The following is a 20,124-nucleotide window of genomic DNA, read 5'->3' on the forward strand; positions in this document are numbered from 1 at the left end:
CTGAGGACAATACTAATTGTGGTGAATACAGAGCTTTGGCAAAGCTGCATTCCACCATCGGAAGCCAGCAATCGTGTTTGTGTACATGTATATGTGTGTGTGTGTGTGTATTTGTTACTGTGCATTCCCTCACTCGTTTGTTTGCTCACCCACTCTGCTTCCTCCAGGGACTCCAGTGGAAGTAGGCTTGCTGTCCAGCTGCCAAGCAAACCTGATTTAGCCACACTCAGCTTCCATTTTTCTTCAGTAAAACAATCATGTTTGCCCAAGTGGCTGGTGGCCAATGACCGAATGTCACTGGGTTCTAAACTGGTCCTGTCTGCCTTCAGGCATCACAGTGCTGCGTATAGATGGACTCTTCAGCGATTTAGCTGCAAGAGTTTAGATGGAGCTTCCCCTGACTAAAGCTCTCTACTATCCCTGTTAAATTTAGTACTGATTACCTCCAGCCCTCTACAATTAATATGTGGAACTTAGACATAAACACATATATGTTTAAAACTGAAGCCATTTAAGCAACATTAGATAACCGCTTCTACTACCGCTTATCCATAAGGGGGTGGTAGAGCCAATCCCGGCCAACGTTTTGGTCAAGGGCAAGGTACACCCCGTACAAGCTGCAAGTCCATCACAAGGCCAGCACACAGAGACATAGAGACACAAACAACTACTCACATTCACACTTAGACCTAGAGGCAATTTACAGTCCCCAATCTACCTAAACATGCATGTCTTTGGACAGTGGGAGGAAACCAGATTACCCAAAGGAAACTCACGCAAGGTCGTCAGTTCATAACAGGGTCAAAACATAGAGACAGACAGAGACAAACAACCACTCACACTCACATTCAGACATACAGACGATTTCGAGTCACCAATTGACCCAAACGTGCATGTCTTTGGATGGTGGAAGGAAACAGCAGTACCCGGAGCAAACTCACGCAAACAAAGGGAGAACACGCAAACTCTGCACAGAAAGGCCTGGGAACCAAACGCACTATTGACCTTCTTATTGTGGGGCAACACTGTTAAATATTACGCTGCCATGCTGTCTCTACTATTATAATTGTCTATATCCCTTACCTAATGCTGATATATTGATTGTTATTATTTCTAATAATACCAGCAGTAGAACTGACAGTTGTAGTAACTGGAGGGCACCAGCAGAGTAGACTTATGGCAAGCTTCTCACTTCCCACTTCCCCTCCTGAGTCATTAAACATGACCAGAGGATGGCTCTTGCACCTGGGACAGTCAGACCACCTTTCCTGATTTCTCACCCCTATGTACTCACCACGTATCCAATGTGTGAAGCCAGCTACAACCATCAAAGTGTGGCATGAAGGGACAGACTTGATATATGTATGTTTACCTGTCACACTACTTGTGGCTCTCACACAGATATCGACCCAGTTGGACTATAACAAAATCACTATAGACAGTGTTACTACAGAGAAACAAATCACCATTTACCCAAATCAGAAGCCATGGATGAACAAGGATGTGTGGCTCCTGCTGAAGGCCTGCAACACTTCCTTCAGATCAGGTGATCCACAGGCTTACAGTATATCCAGGGCCAACTGAAGAGGGGCATCAAAAAGGCCAAGAACTGCTACAAGCTGAACCCTATCAGTGACTAAAAGTCCAGCTACTCCTCCATGACATCCACAGATGTTTCTTTCCTGGGATAGATTAAGCTAAATTACTTTTATGCTTGCTTTGACAGAGACCAAAGAGAGACAACCACCTGGACCAGATCTTCTGCAGACCATCAGCCTCACAGTCACCTCCTCAGACGTCTAATAAAATGGATCTTCTTAATCACCAAAATTCAGTGCTTCTCCATAAAGAATAAATCAAAATAAATAAAACAAAGAAAACTACAGATGACCTGCTATTGTTTTTTGTCACATGCCTTGAAGTAGGGCTGAACAATTTTGGAAAATAATCGAATTGTGATTTTTTTTTCTTCAATATTGTGATTGCGATTTTTTTTTATTTAATCCTCTTTTTTTTTTAACAAAACGACATGAATTATTTTAATATGGCCAACAAAATATTAGATACATTTAGTATAGAATGTTTTTTCCCATAGGACGGGTGCCTTTCTCAGAATTAAAAGATCACAGGTCAAAGGCCACAATAAGATGCAAGAGTTAAAATAAATAACATGTTTATTTAACTGCTCATTACAGAAACATAAGAGCAGCAAATCTTTGGCTTTGCCTCTATGTATTTAAAAGAAAAAAAAGGTACTGTTTAATAGTATGCACTTTTTAAACATTTTGCAAAATAAAGATATTTTTAAATGATTAAATTAAATCTATCTTACTGCTCCTAAGTCGTCATTAACATTTCACATGAACTGAAACACAAAATTTGCCTCTACTGCTTTGAAAGTATTTTGGAAAATCTAAGTAAATAAAGTTATAAATAAAAATATGGGTTAATATGCAATATCTGGATGCAGGGTGTGACTCTACTTTTCCTGGTGAACAGAGGCCACTCATGTTGTACATTAAGATTTTTTGTCTGATTCTTTTTTTAAGTTTTCTTCTTAATAATATTCTTCTTTTCTACTTGAGGATTTTTCATCAATCTATTTATCTGTCCATATATTCTTACTGTGTTTCGTTTATTATTATTATTATTATTTTAGACACGTTGTTGTTTTTGGACTTTTTATATTTTTTATATTTTGTGATTGGCAGTCTTCGTCCTCTTTGTATGTTGAACTCATACAGACTTATGTGTCCAATGTTGTGTTTATTCCTTTAAGATTTTTTTTCTGTTCATCTCCCCCCTTTAGTTTCTTATGTCCTCAAGCGGCTCTCTCTCAGCAGGTAGGACAGGTTGTCTCCTGATCAGGAGGTTGTTGATTTTTTAATCTCCTCCATTTGGCATGCCCCAGTGTCCTCTTTCAAGATACTGAAGCCTAAATTACCCCCAATGTGTCATCAGTGTGTGAGAGGTATATGGCCGAAAAGTCAGGATGTGTGAGTGAATGGGTGATTGCTTTTTGAGAGTGTAAAGCATTTTGAATGGTCAAACAGCACAGCAAAAGCATTATATGCACAAGGCCACTTACCATTTACTTAAGATTTTAAAAGTGTGATGAATGAAAACACAGCCTTTAATAAAAAACTAAATTTTTTGTATAACTATTACGATCACTATTTTAACTATTTATTACTATTTTTCTCATAACATTTTTAGGAACATCTATCCATCTTCTACCACCACCCTGGTCACAGGGGGTGCTGGAGCCAATCCCAGCCAACAATACGGGCGAGGGGCAGGGTACACCCTGGACAGGTTGTCAGTCGAGATGAACAACCATTCATGCTCGAAATCAGACCTACAGTCAATTTAGAGTCACCTGTGAGCCTCGACATACATGTCTTCAGACGGTGGGAGGAAACACATGGAGACCATGCAAACTCCACACAGAAAAGCCCCAGGCCAGGAACCAAAGCCACAACCTTCTTAGTGTGGGGCGACCACAGTACTAACCACTCTGCCGCTGTGCTGCCCATTTGTAGGAACAGTCAGTGACATGAAGCCAAAGTAACATGTAGCCATGCAAGGGTTGGCCTTCAAATTTGTCGTCTGTAATTGAAGGCAAAGCTAATTAGGATGCTACACTTTAAGATGACAAATAATTTTTTCTTGTTTGCTCTTTCTGTTTCATTATATAAGACTCTGAATAATGACCAACATATACATTAAGCATGGGTATAATTGAGGTGGAATTGATGATTCTTATCAAAATCTCTTTGAAAACAGAAGAGGGAAAAAAAAAAAAGTGGGAGAGTAAAAGGTCTTGAAGTGAGAGTGCATGTATTCATGTGTATGCATATATGCATTGACAATAAGGATTCAGTACTATCACTAACTCGCTCTAAATAAATCTATGATTAGCATTATTCCTTTAAAAGAAATTATTTTGACTTTGATATCCATAATTGCGCTTAAGGGCTTCTGCTCTTCTCCACTAGCCCTAAAACTCTTGTTCCATAGCCTGTGCAGAAACTATAACACATGTTGTTTTTTACTGAACACTTTTGAGCTTAAAATTACAAGGCTCAGAAACTATTTTAATAAACCAGCACGATGCCACAGAAAAGTTTTCTCTAGGAATGTTGAAATTAGAATAATGTACAGCAGACAACTGTGTGTAGACATACAGCAAAAGATGCTGGGAGGAATCAATCATCTGTACACAAACGCATGCACACAAAAACCCACTTGAAAAACAAACTTGGACATCCAGAGTAGAAAAGTGTGTTCATCCACTGGTGACATACACGTTTCTTCCCAAACGCACATACAGGATATGCATTCAATTCCTGAGGATACTCTATTATCTCACATGAACCTAACTTTAAATTTAACCTGTCTTCACCTAAACATCAAATGACGTCTGTTTCAGGGACTTGCTTTGTTGTCCACGTTTAGTTCCTAGAATGTGACTGTTAAATCAGATTTAGGCTCCAAAAATGTGAGTAATACCTGAACTACAAACACATACATGCCTGCCTACATATGAAAAAACCAAAGAGGTCTACGTACTTCCACTCAGGTCTACGCACTGACTCTGGTCAGCATTTTCCAGGTGACAAGCACTTGTTTGTATGTGACAGCAGCTGACCAATAGAGGGTGGTGTTGCATTGCAGGTTTGTGAAGAGCAGCCTATTGTGCTGAGCTGGGTGCAGCCATGGAACTCATCACATCAACACCTGCCTTTCTAATCTGTTTATCATTACTGATGACTGGATGAAAAAAAAAAGAAGGAGAAGAAAATCACCCCTTTAATGGATGATGCTGACATTAAGACTTGAGGGAGGCTGTCAAAGAGGACTGTCAGCTGCTCATTGATAAACTGAGGTCTCTTACATGTTGGATCTGGTATCTGAAATAATGTATCTTCTTTTCGTTTTTCTTTCCTTTTCACCATTTTCCAGCATGGACTTTAGATTTAATAGAAAAAATTACAATGAACACATACTATACTTACTAAAATTAATATTATTTCCTAAAAACCGTCTCATTAAAAAGGTCCATTATACAGTTTTCTGGTTCTTTTAAACATATCACATGACCACCTTCAACCAATTAAGTGCAATTTCAAAGTCAAGCAACTTTAAGACACACACTGAAATTCAAATATCCCTAAAGGGAAAAATCTCACTCACAATTCCATGAAAACTCATTCATGATGATTCAGCAGAGATACCAAGCCAATTAGACTGTTTCAGAGGTCAATAACAGTATTCGTACTTCCAATAATAATCTTTCATTGTGATAAAAAAAAAAAAAAAAATCAAGTTAACTAAAATTTCATCCAGTATCTTTTGGCCCCAATCCTTCAGCCAAATTCCCTCTTCAGCATTTGAGATTTGCTAGTAGTAGCTTAGTAGTAGTAGCAGCAGCTTCTAATAATGTTGACATGTTTGGTGTTGCTACCTGTCCAGCATGACAAAATTTTGCATTCCTATCTCAGATTCTGTTTGACATAGTGAGCCCACTGTGCAGATTTACCAACCTCTCCATTTCGAACTTTATCTCCCAGCATACATCTGAACACATAAACATCAATATTTGCAATTTAGTGGTGAACAGTTGTTGTGAAAGTGATCTTAAAACTCTAAAGGACACCTCCACATCCCTCTAATTAAAACTTAACCACCCAATTGAGGCAATGGGTGATTGGAGGGAGAGAGGAAAAAAAGTCTTATTTAGCATTAACATAAAAACAAACAGCCACATATATATATATATATATATATATATATATATGCAAATGAAGGAAGAACAAAAGCAGGATGCCAGGACTCATCAGCCATAAGTCACAATGATGGCCTTTAAGTGAGAATTCGCCTTCCAAAAAGGCCCAATAAGAAAGTTGGAATGATCCACCTGCCAGCCTGTCTGAATAATGAGCCAATCATGTTGCAAGGACAAGGAGCACATCCAGGTAGTGATGTTGGCCTGGAGTGTCACTTCACACAATTCCACAATAGTGAAGATTTCAAAGCCTTAGGAATGATCCAAACCTGCCACACGACACCTTAAATACACTAAAGCTGCAATAAGAAAATGATTTACAAGTTGTTGTAACAATAGCAGGACTCAAACTGATAACAACATGGACCTGGAGATGGGTGTGTGTGTGTGTGTGTGTGTGGACTGAACATGAGTGACAAAGGCAGTTCCTTGTTCTTCCCTCCATCCATCCGCCAAGCTGCTCAAAACAGCTTTAATCCCATATTTCATGAAAAAAAAAAAAAAATCACTGGCACGGAGTTGCGCCTTAAAAATGACAATGATTTACATTTCAACATAATGCTCTCTGTCGGCTGTTATTGTGACAAAGTGCTGCATGTATCCCTCCCAAATGAAAGTGGGTGTTCTGTTATGTGCACAACAAAGACATTTGGACGAACCTGCCATCCTCTCCTTTTTCTTGTAAATGAGCATGGGAAATCTATTTATGTCCTCCTACAGTATACTTGTGAAATAAGGGAAGGCTTTTGGCTTACGGGGAGACAGCCTGAGCAGCTGAGACGAGCACCCATGAAGATGTACAAAAAGAAAAAAAGAAGGAGCGTGGAGGAGAAGAGGAGTGGCAGCACTTGAGGCGACGCAGGAAAAGTAGGAAGAAGTCCAAACAAAAAGCTGAGTGGATGAGGGACGAAGAAAGACATTTTCACTGAATGATCTGCCGCTCTGACAACACCTGGCCGAGGAACAAACTACAGGCTTGTCTAGATGCGAGGTAGGGAGGGATAAAAAGAACCCTGGGGCCTGGACCCCCACCTTCCCTCCCAGCTTCCCTTTTTTTTTGCAGGCAGCAGGGTTGAGGATAGACATGGAGCCGTGAAGTTGAAATACAGAAATGCAGATGAAGAAAGTAAAAAAAAGAAGAAAGGTATTCTGGAACATGATAGCAGCTAATCCAGCTCAGATGTGGCACTATAGGGATGAAGGAGTTGGCAGCTGTAGTTTGTCGTCATGGCTGACTGGCCACTAGTTCCAAACTCTGCTTTGAAAAACACAGAGGTTCTCTGTAGTACAAATCTGAGCAAGGTGGTGTTTCGTCACAGAGATGACACCGCACAGCTACCACAACTCAGCCATTCACTTTCGCCCACTTTCTCCACAAACACACACACACACACATAAACGCTCCTACACATTCCTCCAACTAACCAAATTTTGCTTTTGCTTTCGAGTCTTTTTCTCTCATACAGGGATGTGCGAGAATGAAAATCAGATGCTCTTCATTGCATCTCTCTGTTAAACAGTGGATGCTGCTGGGAGCAGTCAGAAGCCTGCATGATGCTGCTTTCTGTAACCACACCAGTTATCCATCGGCAGCTTGTTTCTGACTCACACTCGTATACACAGACACACATGAACACGCTGTTCCACTACCATCACCCTCGGAGTATGTGAAGGCGTGGTGGAGAGTGTTAGGATTTCTTGCATTCTGAAAATTTACTTTAAAAAATACAAATATTTTTTTATGTAACTGAGAAAAGCCTGTTCACCCTAAACTTTCCATTTTCAACTTCCACTTCCACCGGCTGAATTCATTTTTTTTTTTTTTTTTTAGCTTGAGGTCACCGTGAGGTCACAAAGACGCTCCATTCAAAACCTCATTCAAAGCATCAGGGATTCTTTCTGACATCTCTCTGACATTCTCTGACATTTACATTCCCTGCGTTATTAATTAATGTGATAAAACAATTCAGAGAGAATGGCGTGTGTTTTCATATCCTACAAGATACACATGGGTTATTATTAAATGATTTGAATGAGTGAATATGATTGAAATATGTGATCCATAAATTCGCTTCTCGCTTATCCAAACCAAGACGGCGCATTAATCTGACTCCGAGTCAGATAAACACACACTCACTACATGAATTTTAGATCTGATGAAATATATACACGTGTTAAAAGAACCACTTATAAAAAGTGTGACTCACCCTGTCAACCAAAATCATAAAATGAATATAAATTATTTATGTTTTGAAATATAGTCTTACAGCCTATATTAAAACAAACAAACAAAAACAAGAACAAAAAACAGCAAAAGAAAAAAGAGTGTGCTCAATTTATTGACAGGGAGCACGCTGGGCCTTTACTGTGGTGGAGGCATTTGCAGGCAACGTGGAAGTGGTTTAAAAGGGTCAAAGTTGAAACAATATTTACCCTCAGAGAGACTTAATCACCCTCTCCAGCTAGTGGAGGAAAGTGTTTAACGAACTAAACAACTACGCACTGCAAGCCGGCATGCATTATGAATGTGAGCACAAGCTCAGGCAAAGTGTCCAGCAACCAATGGACTAGCTACGAAGGGCCCTCACATGACACTTTAACAGAAATAAATCCCGTTCTGATAGGGATGGGACACCAACGGATGCTCTCTCTGACCTCTGCCGCCGTGCTCGCCACTAACCCGAGAAGTGTGTGTGTGTGCGCGTGTGTGTGTGTGTGTATGTGTGTGTGTGTCAGTCAGTGTGTGTGAAAGCCACCACTAGTCGCCCCCAGTGCTCTTCAGTCTCCACTCTCCCTTCTCACCGCAGACTGAACGTCACGTCCGCACTTGAACTTGAGTTTTCTCCTATTGTAGAAGCCAGAGAGCCGCACAGAGCCGCACAGAGCCGCACACAGCCCGGGGATGCGGGACTCTGCAGTTAGCACAAAGGGAAAAGAGGGTGGCAGCCTGTCCTCAAACCGACACTGGGCTTTGACTTAAAGAGTTCTTCTGAACCTGCCTGCCTGGCACTGCCAGTGCAGCTGAAGAAGTGCCCACCACTTGGCGACGCCCAGTGAAGTGCAAAGGAGAAATTGGGTTTCTATTTGACTCACTTTCCGACGTTAATTGGCGTCCGTTCACCCGCTGTCTCCGGACGGGAGAGCACGGTGTTCGAGGTGGCCAAAGAGTGGACACAGGTAATGAACTGCCACCAGGAGCTGACTGCCGCTCCACTTCACTCCTCTCCTTCCCCCGATCTGCTCTGACAGATGGTGTGAAATCAGCGGACGGCAAAGACGGAGTACCCCCCCCCCCCTCACCGCCGCCACGACCGAACAAGGGAGGCGCAACCACTTTGGCACCAAGCTCCTACCGAGCGCCCAGCCGCCCAGCGCTGCTCCACGGCCGATCCAAGGCAGAGCGCAGGAGTCTCTTCCAGCTGGAGGAAGATCCGTTGCGGAGGGGTCATTTCGAGTGCCACGTTTGGGACCGGCGCAGGGTGGTCAGCTTTGGGGGGTCAGCCGGCGGCCGCTTCTGGGGCCAGATTGCGGTCGGCATACAGGAGCAGCGGAAGCAGCGGCGGCGACAGCAGCAGCAGGACGAGGAGGAGAGCCGACCCTTCCAGCGCAGCTCTCCGGGCGATGCCAGTGTAAATGCCAGGGCGATGTCCCGACGCAAGCAGGGGAACCCGCAGCACCTGTCCCAGAGAGAAATAAATCGTAAGTACACCCGCCAAAATTCACACAATCACACCACAGGATCAGCTTTATTTTATTCAGTTTGCGCATTTTGAGGATTTTTCTTTCTGATTGAGGGGCGCGTAAAAATAAAATTTTCAAACTTTGAACAGAAAGTTTGCCAAAGTGCTTTTTTTCCATGTCTTTGGTCATTGCAAAATTAGACAAAGTTCTTCATTTACCGATGAGAAAAATAACTCTATTTCGAGCAAATTGAGAGACTAAAAATGTTTTGGCTTGATTTCGAGCGAAGCCAAAAGCTGGTCGCGGAGAACTCAGAGATCAGCCCTGGTATATTACAAACACGTGACATATACATTTTACAATTTTTGTTTGTTAAATTATAACCAGCTGCGTGACGGAGAAAACTTACAGTAAAATGTAATTGTACATGTAAATAGAAATGGTTTCAGGATCAGATATGGGTAAACAAATGAAGCACCAGCCCTGTTATATTAAGGTGAAGAATTAGTCCATATTTCGAACAAATTCTTTTCATCTTCCGCTGGAGGAAAAAGTGACAATAGTTGCATCACACGACTTTCAAGTGCAACTGCCGTGACGAGAAAACAGCAAAAGAGTTCGGAGGCGAGTCCCTTCTCTGATTTTCTTTTCTTTTTCTTTTCTGTTTTCTTCTGTTCTTTTATTTCCTCATAGGTTATTGAACCTTTTAGAAGAAAAACCGTAGACCGTTTTTCCTATTGCACGTATGCAAAAAGTTTGCAGTCTGATTCTCCTGGTTGTAATATTAATGCTTTTGGATTATTTAGTACCCTGCGCGTCTTGACTAGGGGAAAAAATCCGGGGTTTCCTCCCGGCACTTTTAAGCCGAACGGCCATAAAAAATTATGTCAGTTAAGGTCAAAATACCTTTAAGATTTGTTATATTTATGTTATTATAAATAGAATTTGCAAGACTTTTTGCTGCTGCAAACCAAGATGTTGGAAAAATAAATTAAGACAAACGCAAAAAAATTAATAAATAATTAATATAACATAATAAAAATCTAAATAATCATAATAACAATAATAAAAATAAAATAAAATGAACTTTAATTATGCAACTGAATTCACAGTGGAGGTGCATAATTTGGCGAAAACGTCTGAACTTTTTGGCAGCGCTGAACTTCTAAGCAGTGATATGAATTTATTGGTCTAGGAAAATTTGCTGTGTGTGACATGAGAAGAAAACCGTCATGCAGGACCAAATAGCAGTGAAGGACATTGAGAGATGGACTGACTGAAAGGCGTGGTGCATATGGAAGATTTTGAAGTTGCAGCTCAGTAATCAAGACTTTACTTTTGGTGAATATCACCAGTCTCTTCCTGTTACCTGGGGAAACTTGTGCTGTGTGAAACCTACTAGATCAGCTCAGTGTGCACCCATGTTTACAGTAGAGACTCAGGATGGCTTTATATACTTAGTGTCCTGCTAGGGTTTGGGGCCATGCTGTGTGAAAGCCTCAGTCTTCTGCTTTGTGGCTGGCTTTTCTGTGCTATACTCTCAGTTTACACAACCCCTGAGCAGAGGCACACACACACAGGCCTAAAGACACTGCTTGTGGCATGGATGTCAGCTCACCTCCTGACATGTGGAGATTTGATTGCTTAACAGAGCTGCAACTTGTGTCTGGCAGCTTGTACACAGGCCTGCAGTGTAGACTGGGTTACCTTTAAAAATGGGTCATGTCATGCATGCTGCATGCTTTGCTGTGACATAAGTTTCTTCAGCAAATAGTGAAATAGATAGCACACATTAACATTCTAACAGGCAGACACACAGAGAAGCGTAAGATGAGGAAAGGCAGAACATGCAGATGAAGGATAATAAATTAGCTTCCTGTTTGCACTATATAAAAGCTGCTTTACTCTCTCTGTATGTGTGTGTGTGTGTGTGTGTGCCCGCGTGCATGTGTGTGAAGTGAAGAATGCAGTTTGTTGTTTGGGTCCTCAGAACAGGTCTGAACTGTCAGTCTGTCTGATTTATGCTGTACATTCCATAATTCATGTGTAAAGAGATGCTCCTCGATTTAGAATGCTTCAGTACACGCAGACACACACACACTCAACACCTATAGATGTATGTGGGCTTGCATGGACATCAACACACACCTATATGCAAATGAACACATGTGGACCCCCCATCCCCTTCAGCAAATAATTTAAATAATTCATCCTGGAGCTGCCAGGTCATAAAGTCTGTTTGACCTGTGTTTTAATTGGAGCAGCATTTTAAATTTGGATTTTGAACACAGACAACACAAACACACACACACACACACACACACACACACACACACACACACACACAGAAACAAAATGACCAGAACTCTAGATTTCAGCATGAGGAGAAGAAGAGTTATTCCACCTCTTTTGTCTTCCAGTATCTTTTCCTGAATAGGAGGAGTTGTTGAAGACAGTGTGACAATTTTTTCTGGAGGTTAAATCGCAGATTTTTTTTAAATGCAGCTTGGCCTGAGTCACAAAGGCACATTTTTACAATTACTGCTGCATTTTCTTTTGCACATGCAAATGTGTAATTCATCTGCTAACCTTTGTTTCCATCTGTTTCTGTGTGATTAAAAAAAAAGAAAAGAGAAAAAGTGATCAATACTTTTGCCTGGAATCAGCACTCAATTCAATCCATGACCAGTGAATAATAATTTGCATGCAAATAGTCTTTTTCTACAATAAATTTACGCTTATAAATTGACACTAAAGCAAATACAACATTGTGGCTTTCCATTTCACCTAATTCACACTAATTTCCTGCAATGTCAAAATCTAACACTCCGTCCTGAGTGGATAATCTTCACAAATATCTGATTTCTCCCACAGAGACACACAGAGAAGATTAATCAGTGGAAATCCATATATTCAGTTTTATTTATTAATTTTTTCTGTTTGTCACACGGATTCTGTGTGTGTTTCGGTGTCACCACGCCAACAGTTTACACCCGAAGGTGCAGACGTGCCTTCTGCTTTTCATTCACTGCAAATAACCCCAGCTTTCCTCTGAGAGGCTGATTTAGTGTGAAGAGACGCAAACAGGACAAGAGCTCCCATTGTAGCTGTACGCACACACACACACACGCATATATATAGAGAGAGAGGGGAGAGAGAGGGAGTGAGAGGGCTGTGTGTAAATTGCAGTCGCCCACTTGAGATGCATGTTTCCCTTTGGCTTGTCAAATAGCTGTGCACCCTGCTGGGTCTAAGTCTTTGTTAGAAAGAGAGAGAAAACCTGGCAACTTCGTCTGTTATATTAACTGACTCGTTTTACAAATGAGCTGAGTGTGTGTATTTTTTCTTTTCTTTTTTAAACTATAAAAATGAAAAGTCTTGTATTATTAAGTGTCATAGCTGATTGACACGAGAACACAGTGATATTCCTTAATAATCCTTCTGTGTTTGAACAAATGTGCTCTTTACAAATAAAGCTCAGTTTACACTAATCAGCAAAACAAATTTTCTAATTGTAAACAGACGCTAAAGAATGACTTACTATAAAATCCTATGACACAGAGTTGTGTGTGTGTGTGTCATTTTTAATTTTTATTCAGCCTACCAGGGCACTGAAAAAAAATTCTAATTGTTTGACAGAAACAACTAAAAAAGTTTCTGTTGGAAATTTCATAAAAAAAACACTGAATTTTTCAAAATGTGGGTATATGGATGTCTGTATGCCTGTGTATGTGTGTGCTGGTATGTACGTGTGTGTCTAAAAATCTTCAGGACAAAGGTTTTGGATACCCAGAGAATGTACAGTACAGGCCAAAAATTTGGACACACTTTCCTATTCTTTTGAATGAGAAGGTGTGTCCAAACCTTTGGCCTGTATTGCACCTAAGCTAAAGTTATTGATCATCAGGCTGTAGACACTCTTGCAGTACTGATACCATGTTACACACACACACACACACACACACACACACACACACACACACACACACAGAGCGAGACTGACTGCATACCAGAGAGATGGTTTGCTCAGCTGACGCTTGGTGGTGAGCTGTCTCTTGCTTCTTGTCCTTCACCCTTCTTGCCCCCCCCTCGTCTCACTCTTTTTCTTTTTCTCTGTTTCTCTCTTCCTGCTAGGGGGAGCTCTCAGGCTGTCAATGCTTCACTTGCTCTAAGGAGGAGGAGGGTAGCACTGTGAAAACATGTAGCAAATATAGTTGTGTGTGTCTGTACGTGTGCATGTGTGTGTTAATCAGATGACATCAATACCAAAAGACCACATTCACCTCTTTACTGTCAGCACCCGTATACCATGTAGTTGACTGTCTCTCTCAGTCACATGCGTCATTTACACCCTCTAACCGACTGTAAATTCACAACTCTGGCTGACTGATATCTATAACCGTCAGCCACAGTGTAGTGGTGTTGATATAATGCAGCAGTCTGAGAAAGTTACCTGTGCTTTTTAGATGTAAATGTTTGATTGGATAATTGTGGACTGCTTCAACAGTGTTTTCAGGCAGGAAGAGCAAACACACACAGTGAAGTCACACAGAGTTACACTATTTGTTGGTTTTAAAATCTTCAGGTGTGTTATTTTGGGGAAGAAACTGCTCTTTTGTGCTGTTTTCTGAGGAGTTTTTCTTCCCACCACAGCGTCTCTTCTTATGTCTTGCTTCCTCCTTCACATGTCTGAACTATGTGTAGTTAACGCCACAGTCAGACTGAAATTAATGTGCAGAACTATTTGCGCATTTTTCTCCAATCCATATGTCACAGGCTCTACACGGTAATCCTTACTGCGACCAGAGCAGGGATTTACCTCCAGATGAACCTAAATTAGCTTTGAGCTAAACGGGATTTCATTTGAAATCAGGTCAGATCTGAAAATAGGCTGTGAATCAAAACGGCAAAGGTTTATTCTCAGACACTTCCTTTTTTTCTGCTCGAATCCATTATGTTTTAAAAATGCATAGAAATTCACGTGACCACAGCAGGAGTGAGTCTTTCACACAGTTGAGGGTTGAGGGAAAGAGCAGGAGTGTCGCAGTGACATATTTGAAACCAACTACAGCTTAACAAAATTCGTGAATACACCTTGAACACCCCTGAGTGCAAAGAACAGATTAATATATAAATTACTGACTTAATGAAAAGGCAGTTTTTCTTTCCGCCTAAAGTCAGCATCATATATGTTTAGACATACTGCGTGTGTGTGTGCAACAGTTGGTTTCTTCTACTTGGGTTCAGAGATATACTGGGCTGTGGAAGTGATGGATGTCTGTGATACTAAAGGTGTGTGTGTGTGTGTGTGTGGTTGATCGAAAACCAGGACAACTAAACTAAGGAAATATTTACCAAAAACAAAACAAGTAACGAACATGTGTGTGTGTGCGTATTTTGGATATTGTCAGTTTCTCCAGAAAGGCTGTGCCAGTGGCAAATGAATGTGAAGTTGCAGATGTGTGTATGCATTCTGTTGGCATGTAACATCTGTAGATACATGTGTGTGGGAAGTCAGTCAGTTTTGATGCTGATAAAAAAAACCCAGTAAAATATTCTTCTCGAAGCTGTGGAAGAGAGAGGAAAAGGAATGTTTGAGAACCAGTTATCTGTTAATTTCCTTTTGCATTTGTTTCTGTGAATATAAAGTGGGAGTTGAGTGGCGAGCATGAAGGGTGTAGATGGATTAACATCGCATTTGCAGTGATGGAATACAATAAAAGAAGCCAAAGCTGAAAGACGAGGGAAACTTCTTCCTTGACATCCAAAATTCAAAGCTATGGCCTTTTTGGCCTACAAGCCAAACGCTTTAGCACTTCTTCCTTTGGCTTCCATGCAAATACACAAAAGGGTTTCTCAAGAGGTGTTTTTCCTTATCCTTACTGGGTAAATCAGGCCAAAGTCATGACTCAGCCTTTGTATCTGTCCTGAGCAAACTCCATCAGCTTGTGCTAAATATGGGTGAAAAAACCACAGCCAAATGCACATTTTATTTACTGAAGCTGTCTTTAGGAGAATCCAATCTTGATGTGGTTGATCAGAAAATCTTCATACTCAGAGGAAGTCAGTAGTTTTTTTGATGTCTGTCATTTTAATGTCATGTGTCTATAATAGGTGGTTTCTCAGATGAAATTGTGTTTATGGGGGTCAGTATCAATGTAACGTGTGTTTGTTCCAGGTCACCTTACTGTCTTCATTCCCGCTAATGTTTATCAGTGGAGAAACATGGCTGTTCATTTCAATAGAGGAAGACAGATGGTGGCAGCCTGCAGGCCATATACGAATGCACGCACACACACACACACACACACAATGCATACGCGTGTGTATCCACAAGGTACGGTGCAAGTACAAACATGAAACACATCCACATGTGTAGGAGATGGTATAGGGAAATGTGGGCTGATATAGCTCACACGCTGTACACCTGCTGTCCTTCACTCTCCAGGTTACACACACACATACATAAATCCAGGAACAAAATAAATCTAAAATAATTAAATAAAACTCTAGCAAAACAAAAATTGTTAATTAAATTATATAATTCACAATTTAATAAAAAAATAATATTATAATTACATGAAAATGATATTAAGATTTCTTTTATATTTTTAGTTTCTGTTTATTTTTAAGCAGTAGGTTTATGTGGAGTGACATATATATATGTTGGCTGTATCTTCCTCTTTCCTTTTCCTTTCTTTTTTGATGTATCTTTTTTATTTTTATTTTTTTTATCTCTGCTAATCTCACTAACCTTTATATGGCTCTTGACAGTGTCAATAATAATATCAGTTAATCTCTAAATAATTGTTATGATCGGTCAAATCCAAAATTGACACTTGGTTTTAATGTGTCACAAGCATAAGGGTTGTCGCATGAAGAATATTCAGAGCCATTAACTGCTTCCAGTGCCAGAGGCGTTGGGCCTGTCAGTGGGATATTTTAAAGCAGACCTAACACAGGTATGCTATGAGGCGGTTGCTCCTTCTGGAGCCTTCGTCTGCATTTGACACCAAAAATCTGTTTGCATTTCTAACATGGAGGCTGAGACAAATGCCCAATCTGCTGCTAATCCATCATCTGGTATTAAAGTGAGAAAGAAATAGAGTCTGAGAGGATGATGATGTTTACGGTCTTTTTCCTTTTCTGCAGCATTTTTCAGATCTCCCTACTTTGTTTTTACAACAGTCCCTCACTTACTGCCTGTTGCAAGGCGTACACCTCCACTTGAGCTGTCGCACAGTATCTGTATCGTCCAACAAGGAACAATGACCGGAAGTTTTGATGTGCCCATGAAGACATGGATCAATAATGGTCAAGGGCTTCCAAAGATGAGATCAAAGGATTATATCTGAAGGTTGATTTCTGAGCTGTCATGATGGTCTGGTTGCATTTAGTGCAGTAATTAGTCCCACAATTGCCCAGGTTAAAAGAACAGCAAAGAGAGCTTATTTAGCCTGTTGTTAAACAGACCCAAACAACAATGTTGCTTGTTAAGAAAGTCAAACCACGTTAGTTTTTCAAGAGCAAGTTGGAAAAAAAGCTTTAAGTGTTAACTCATGTCTCCTCTGTTTTTCATATTGGACAGCGGAGGTTGAGCACCAAGATGGCAGCCTGCTCTCTGACTCCTTACCCCACCACCCACTTGGCCTGCCCTCCCACTCACTTGGCCTACCTCCCCACCCACTGGAGTCTGGGCTGGCGCACACCCTACCACCGGGCCTACACGCCGATCATGACCTGCTGACCTGTGGTCAGTGCCAGTTGACCTTCCCACTGAGTGACATCCTCCTGTTCATCGAGCACAAGAAAAAGCACTGTCAAACGGCACTGCTGGCCAATGGCTGTTATGACAAAATGACTGACCGTGGAGGAGAAGGAGGAGAAGGAAGAAGTCCCACTCTGCAGGGTGTTCATCACCACAGCCAGCGAGTGGAGCTGAGGAAGGTGGTTGAACCTGTGGAGATCGGCATTCAGGTGACACCAGAGGAAGATGAGGAGGTGGGAGGAGGAGTAAGGGAGGCAAGTGGGAGGGGAGAGAGGACGCCCACCAAAGGATTTTGCACCAAGCAAGAAAACACACTGGCAGGTAAGCAAGATGAACACACACTCATCATAAAGAAACAAATCCAGATTCTAAAGCACTTTCTTTCAAAGGGGTAACAATATTAGGCCCATGTCTGTGTGTTCTGGTCAGACTAGCTTAGCATAAACATTAGAAACAGCTAGCACAAGTGGCCATAATACTTGTTTCCCACCAAAAGAACAGCTTTGGCAAAATTTGCTTAAGGAAAATTTTAGAGGGTTATAATTCTTGTTACCATCAACAGATGAGCCTGCCACCATTATGACGACATTTGAGAGGAAAGCCTGCCTATGCGGCAGCATGGCGGCATAGTGGTTAGCACTGTTGCCCTGCAATAAGAAGGTCGCGGATTTGGTTCCAGTTTGGTTTGGTTCTGGTTTTTGGCCTGGGCCTCCGGTTCCCGGTGACCTTTCTGTGCGGAGTTTGCATGTTGTCTGCATGGGTTTCCTCTGAGTGCCCTGGTTTCCTCCCACCATCCAAAGACATGCATGTATAGGTTAGCTGGCAACATTAAATTGACCGTAGGTGTGAATGTGAGTGGCTGTTTGTCTTTGTGTGTTGGCCCTGTGATGGACCTGTTAGCTGGGATTGGCTCCAGCAGCCCCATGACACGGAAATGGATAAAGCAGATGAAGATGAGTGAGTGAGTGAGCCTGCCTATGGAAAACAACGTTAAGCCATGTTTTTATGTAATAGCCTGTAAAAAGGCCTCAGCTACATACCAAATATGTCCACAATCTTGCTGGAGATATCACCCCTTCAGAAGCCAAATTTTTCTTCTTTTCCTCAGTCTGACTTCACTTTTCACTCGGAGTCACCTGTTGTCCTGTGGAACGAGACAGATCAGTGCAGAAACTTCTATGTGGTAATTTTTAAATTGTGGGGCAGAATCTGAGAATTTCCTCTTTTTTTTCTCTGGGCATGATAGTACGAAACCTGGCAACTGTGATGGTTTCCTCAAATATAATGATAAGAATAAACTGTAGTTTTTATTTTTCTCATTGTTTTGAGCTCACAACAAAACAAAACATATTCATCTGTGAGCTTTTAAGGTTAGGGTGGATTTGTTTTAGGGCAGTGTCAGGCTTGGCTAGGCTAACCACATGCCACCTTTAATCACTGGTGTCAGTATTATGTCACTAATACAAAAAAAGCAAGAAGCTTATTTCCCACAATGGAGAAGAGATAGTGAGGTGCAGTTTTTCCATCTCCCTAAATATGTTGGACATTTGTAACATAACACATGTGACTAGATATTTCCTGCTTTCATGAGAAAGAAAGAGAGAGCTGGAGAGAGAAAAGGGTGTTCATTCCATTAGAAGAAGAGGACAACAGAGAAAAGGAAGTGAGGGGAGAAGAAAGGCATATTACCCACTCAAAGCCCTAAACCTCCCCAAGGACTCAGTTAGTTGAAACAAATTGTGCAAAACATGACAGAGAGACTCACCCCGACTTTCATGGAGAAATCCAGCCTAAGCCATCTGCTTAAAAAGGTGAAAAGCTCATTAAAATTCAAATAAGCAAAGAGGAAAAAACACGATGAGAGCAGAAGGAGGAGGAAAAAAGGGGAATTAAAAAGAAGCAAATTTCTCCCTCATTCAGTTTGGTAAAGAGGCATTTTTGCAGGAGAGCAGCTGCCAGAGGGAGAGCAGCAGCAGCTATCTTTAAAACCAGTCAAGTCGCTCACAAAAGAACCTATCTGGTGATAGAGTCCCCACAGGTCACCGTGCATACCAGGTGATGTTGGTGGTTCTATCAGGAACACAAAAGAAGTGTTAGTCCAGTCTGACAAATGAAGAAAACATGTGGTTGTTTACTGTCCAGGACTCTGGTCTCCGGCCGGAGCAGCACACAGTTATAATTTATTTTGCTGGTCTCAGGTAATGTCAAATGCAAAGTACCTTGTATTACAACCACTCACACTCACATTCAGAGATATATACAATTTAGAGTCACCGATTAACCCAAACATGCATGTCTTTGGACGGTGGGAGGAAACCCTCGCAGGCACGGGGAAAACATGCAAACTCAACACAGAAAGGCCCCAGGCCTGTGTACCGAACCCGTAACCTTCTTATTGTGGGACAAAAGCGCTAACCACTATGCCGCCGCCCTGCTAGGATCTATATATATATATATATATGAATGCTAAATATTCAGAAACAGGTTTAACTGACCTGTATTTAGTAGTTTGCAGTGAAATAAAGACTGAAAAAACTGAAATGAAATTAAATAAACGTTACCGTTTGTCTTGAGTGTAAGCAGCAGCACATTTGACTTGAAAACAGATTTTGTGACTGGGCTCTTAACACAGAAGCAGAGCAGGTATGTTCTCTTGAAGACTTACTGTTTTTAAATGACAGCAGCTTTCTGAGTGAGAAGAGAGATGAAGACACTGAGTGACTGAAAGCTTGTTCCCAACGGGGCGATATGAGCAAATTTGTTAACACAAGTAACAACAATCTTCATTCTGTCTTCAGCTTAATGAATGAAATAGCTGATGTGATTTTCTGTAACTCAGGAAGCTCAGTGTGTTCTCAGTCAAGGTGATGGGGACACCTGTGGTTTG

At 41.2% G+C, this 20,124-nt stretch overlaps 1 protein-coding gene across 2 annotated transcripts in view; it reads left to right on the top strand.

Annotated features, from left to right (window-relative positions):
- The first annotated feature begins 8,658 nt into the window (after positions 1 to 8,658).
- Positions 8,659 to 20,124, top strand: part of bcl11ba (BCL11 transcription factor B a) — a 37,535-nt gene continuing 26,069 nt past the window's right edge. The window contains exons 1-2 of one of the 2 annotated variants that reach the window (XM_029493514.1): positions 8,659 to 9,487; positions 17,058 to 17,558. In XM_029493514.1, coding sequence (XP_029349374.1) covers positions 9,433 to 9,487; positions 17,058 to 17,558 — 556 coding nt within the window. In that variant the 5' untranslated portion in view covers positions 8,659 to 9,432. Of the gene's footprint in view, positions 9,488 to 17,057; positions 17,563 to 20,124 lie in introns of both variants that reach the window. The other variant, XM_029493513.1, reaches the window with a different exon arrangement.

Source organism: Echeneis naucrates, chromosome 22 (assembly GCF_900963305.1).
Source record: "Echeneis naucrates chromosome 22, fEcheNa1.1, whole genome shotgun sequence".
NCBI lineage: Eukaryota > Metazoa > Chordata > Actinopteri > Carangiformes > Echeneidae > Echeneis > Echeneis naucrates.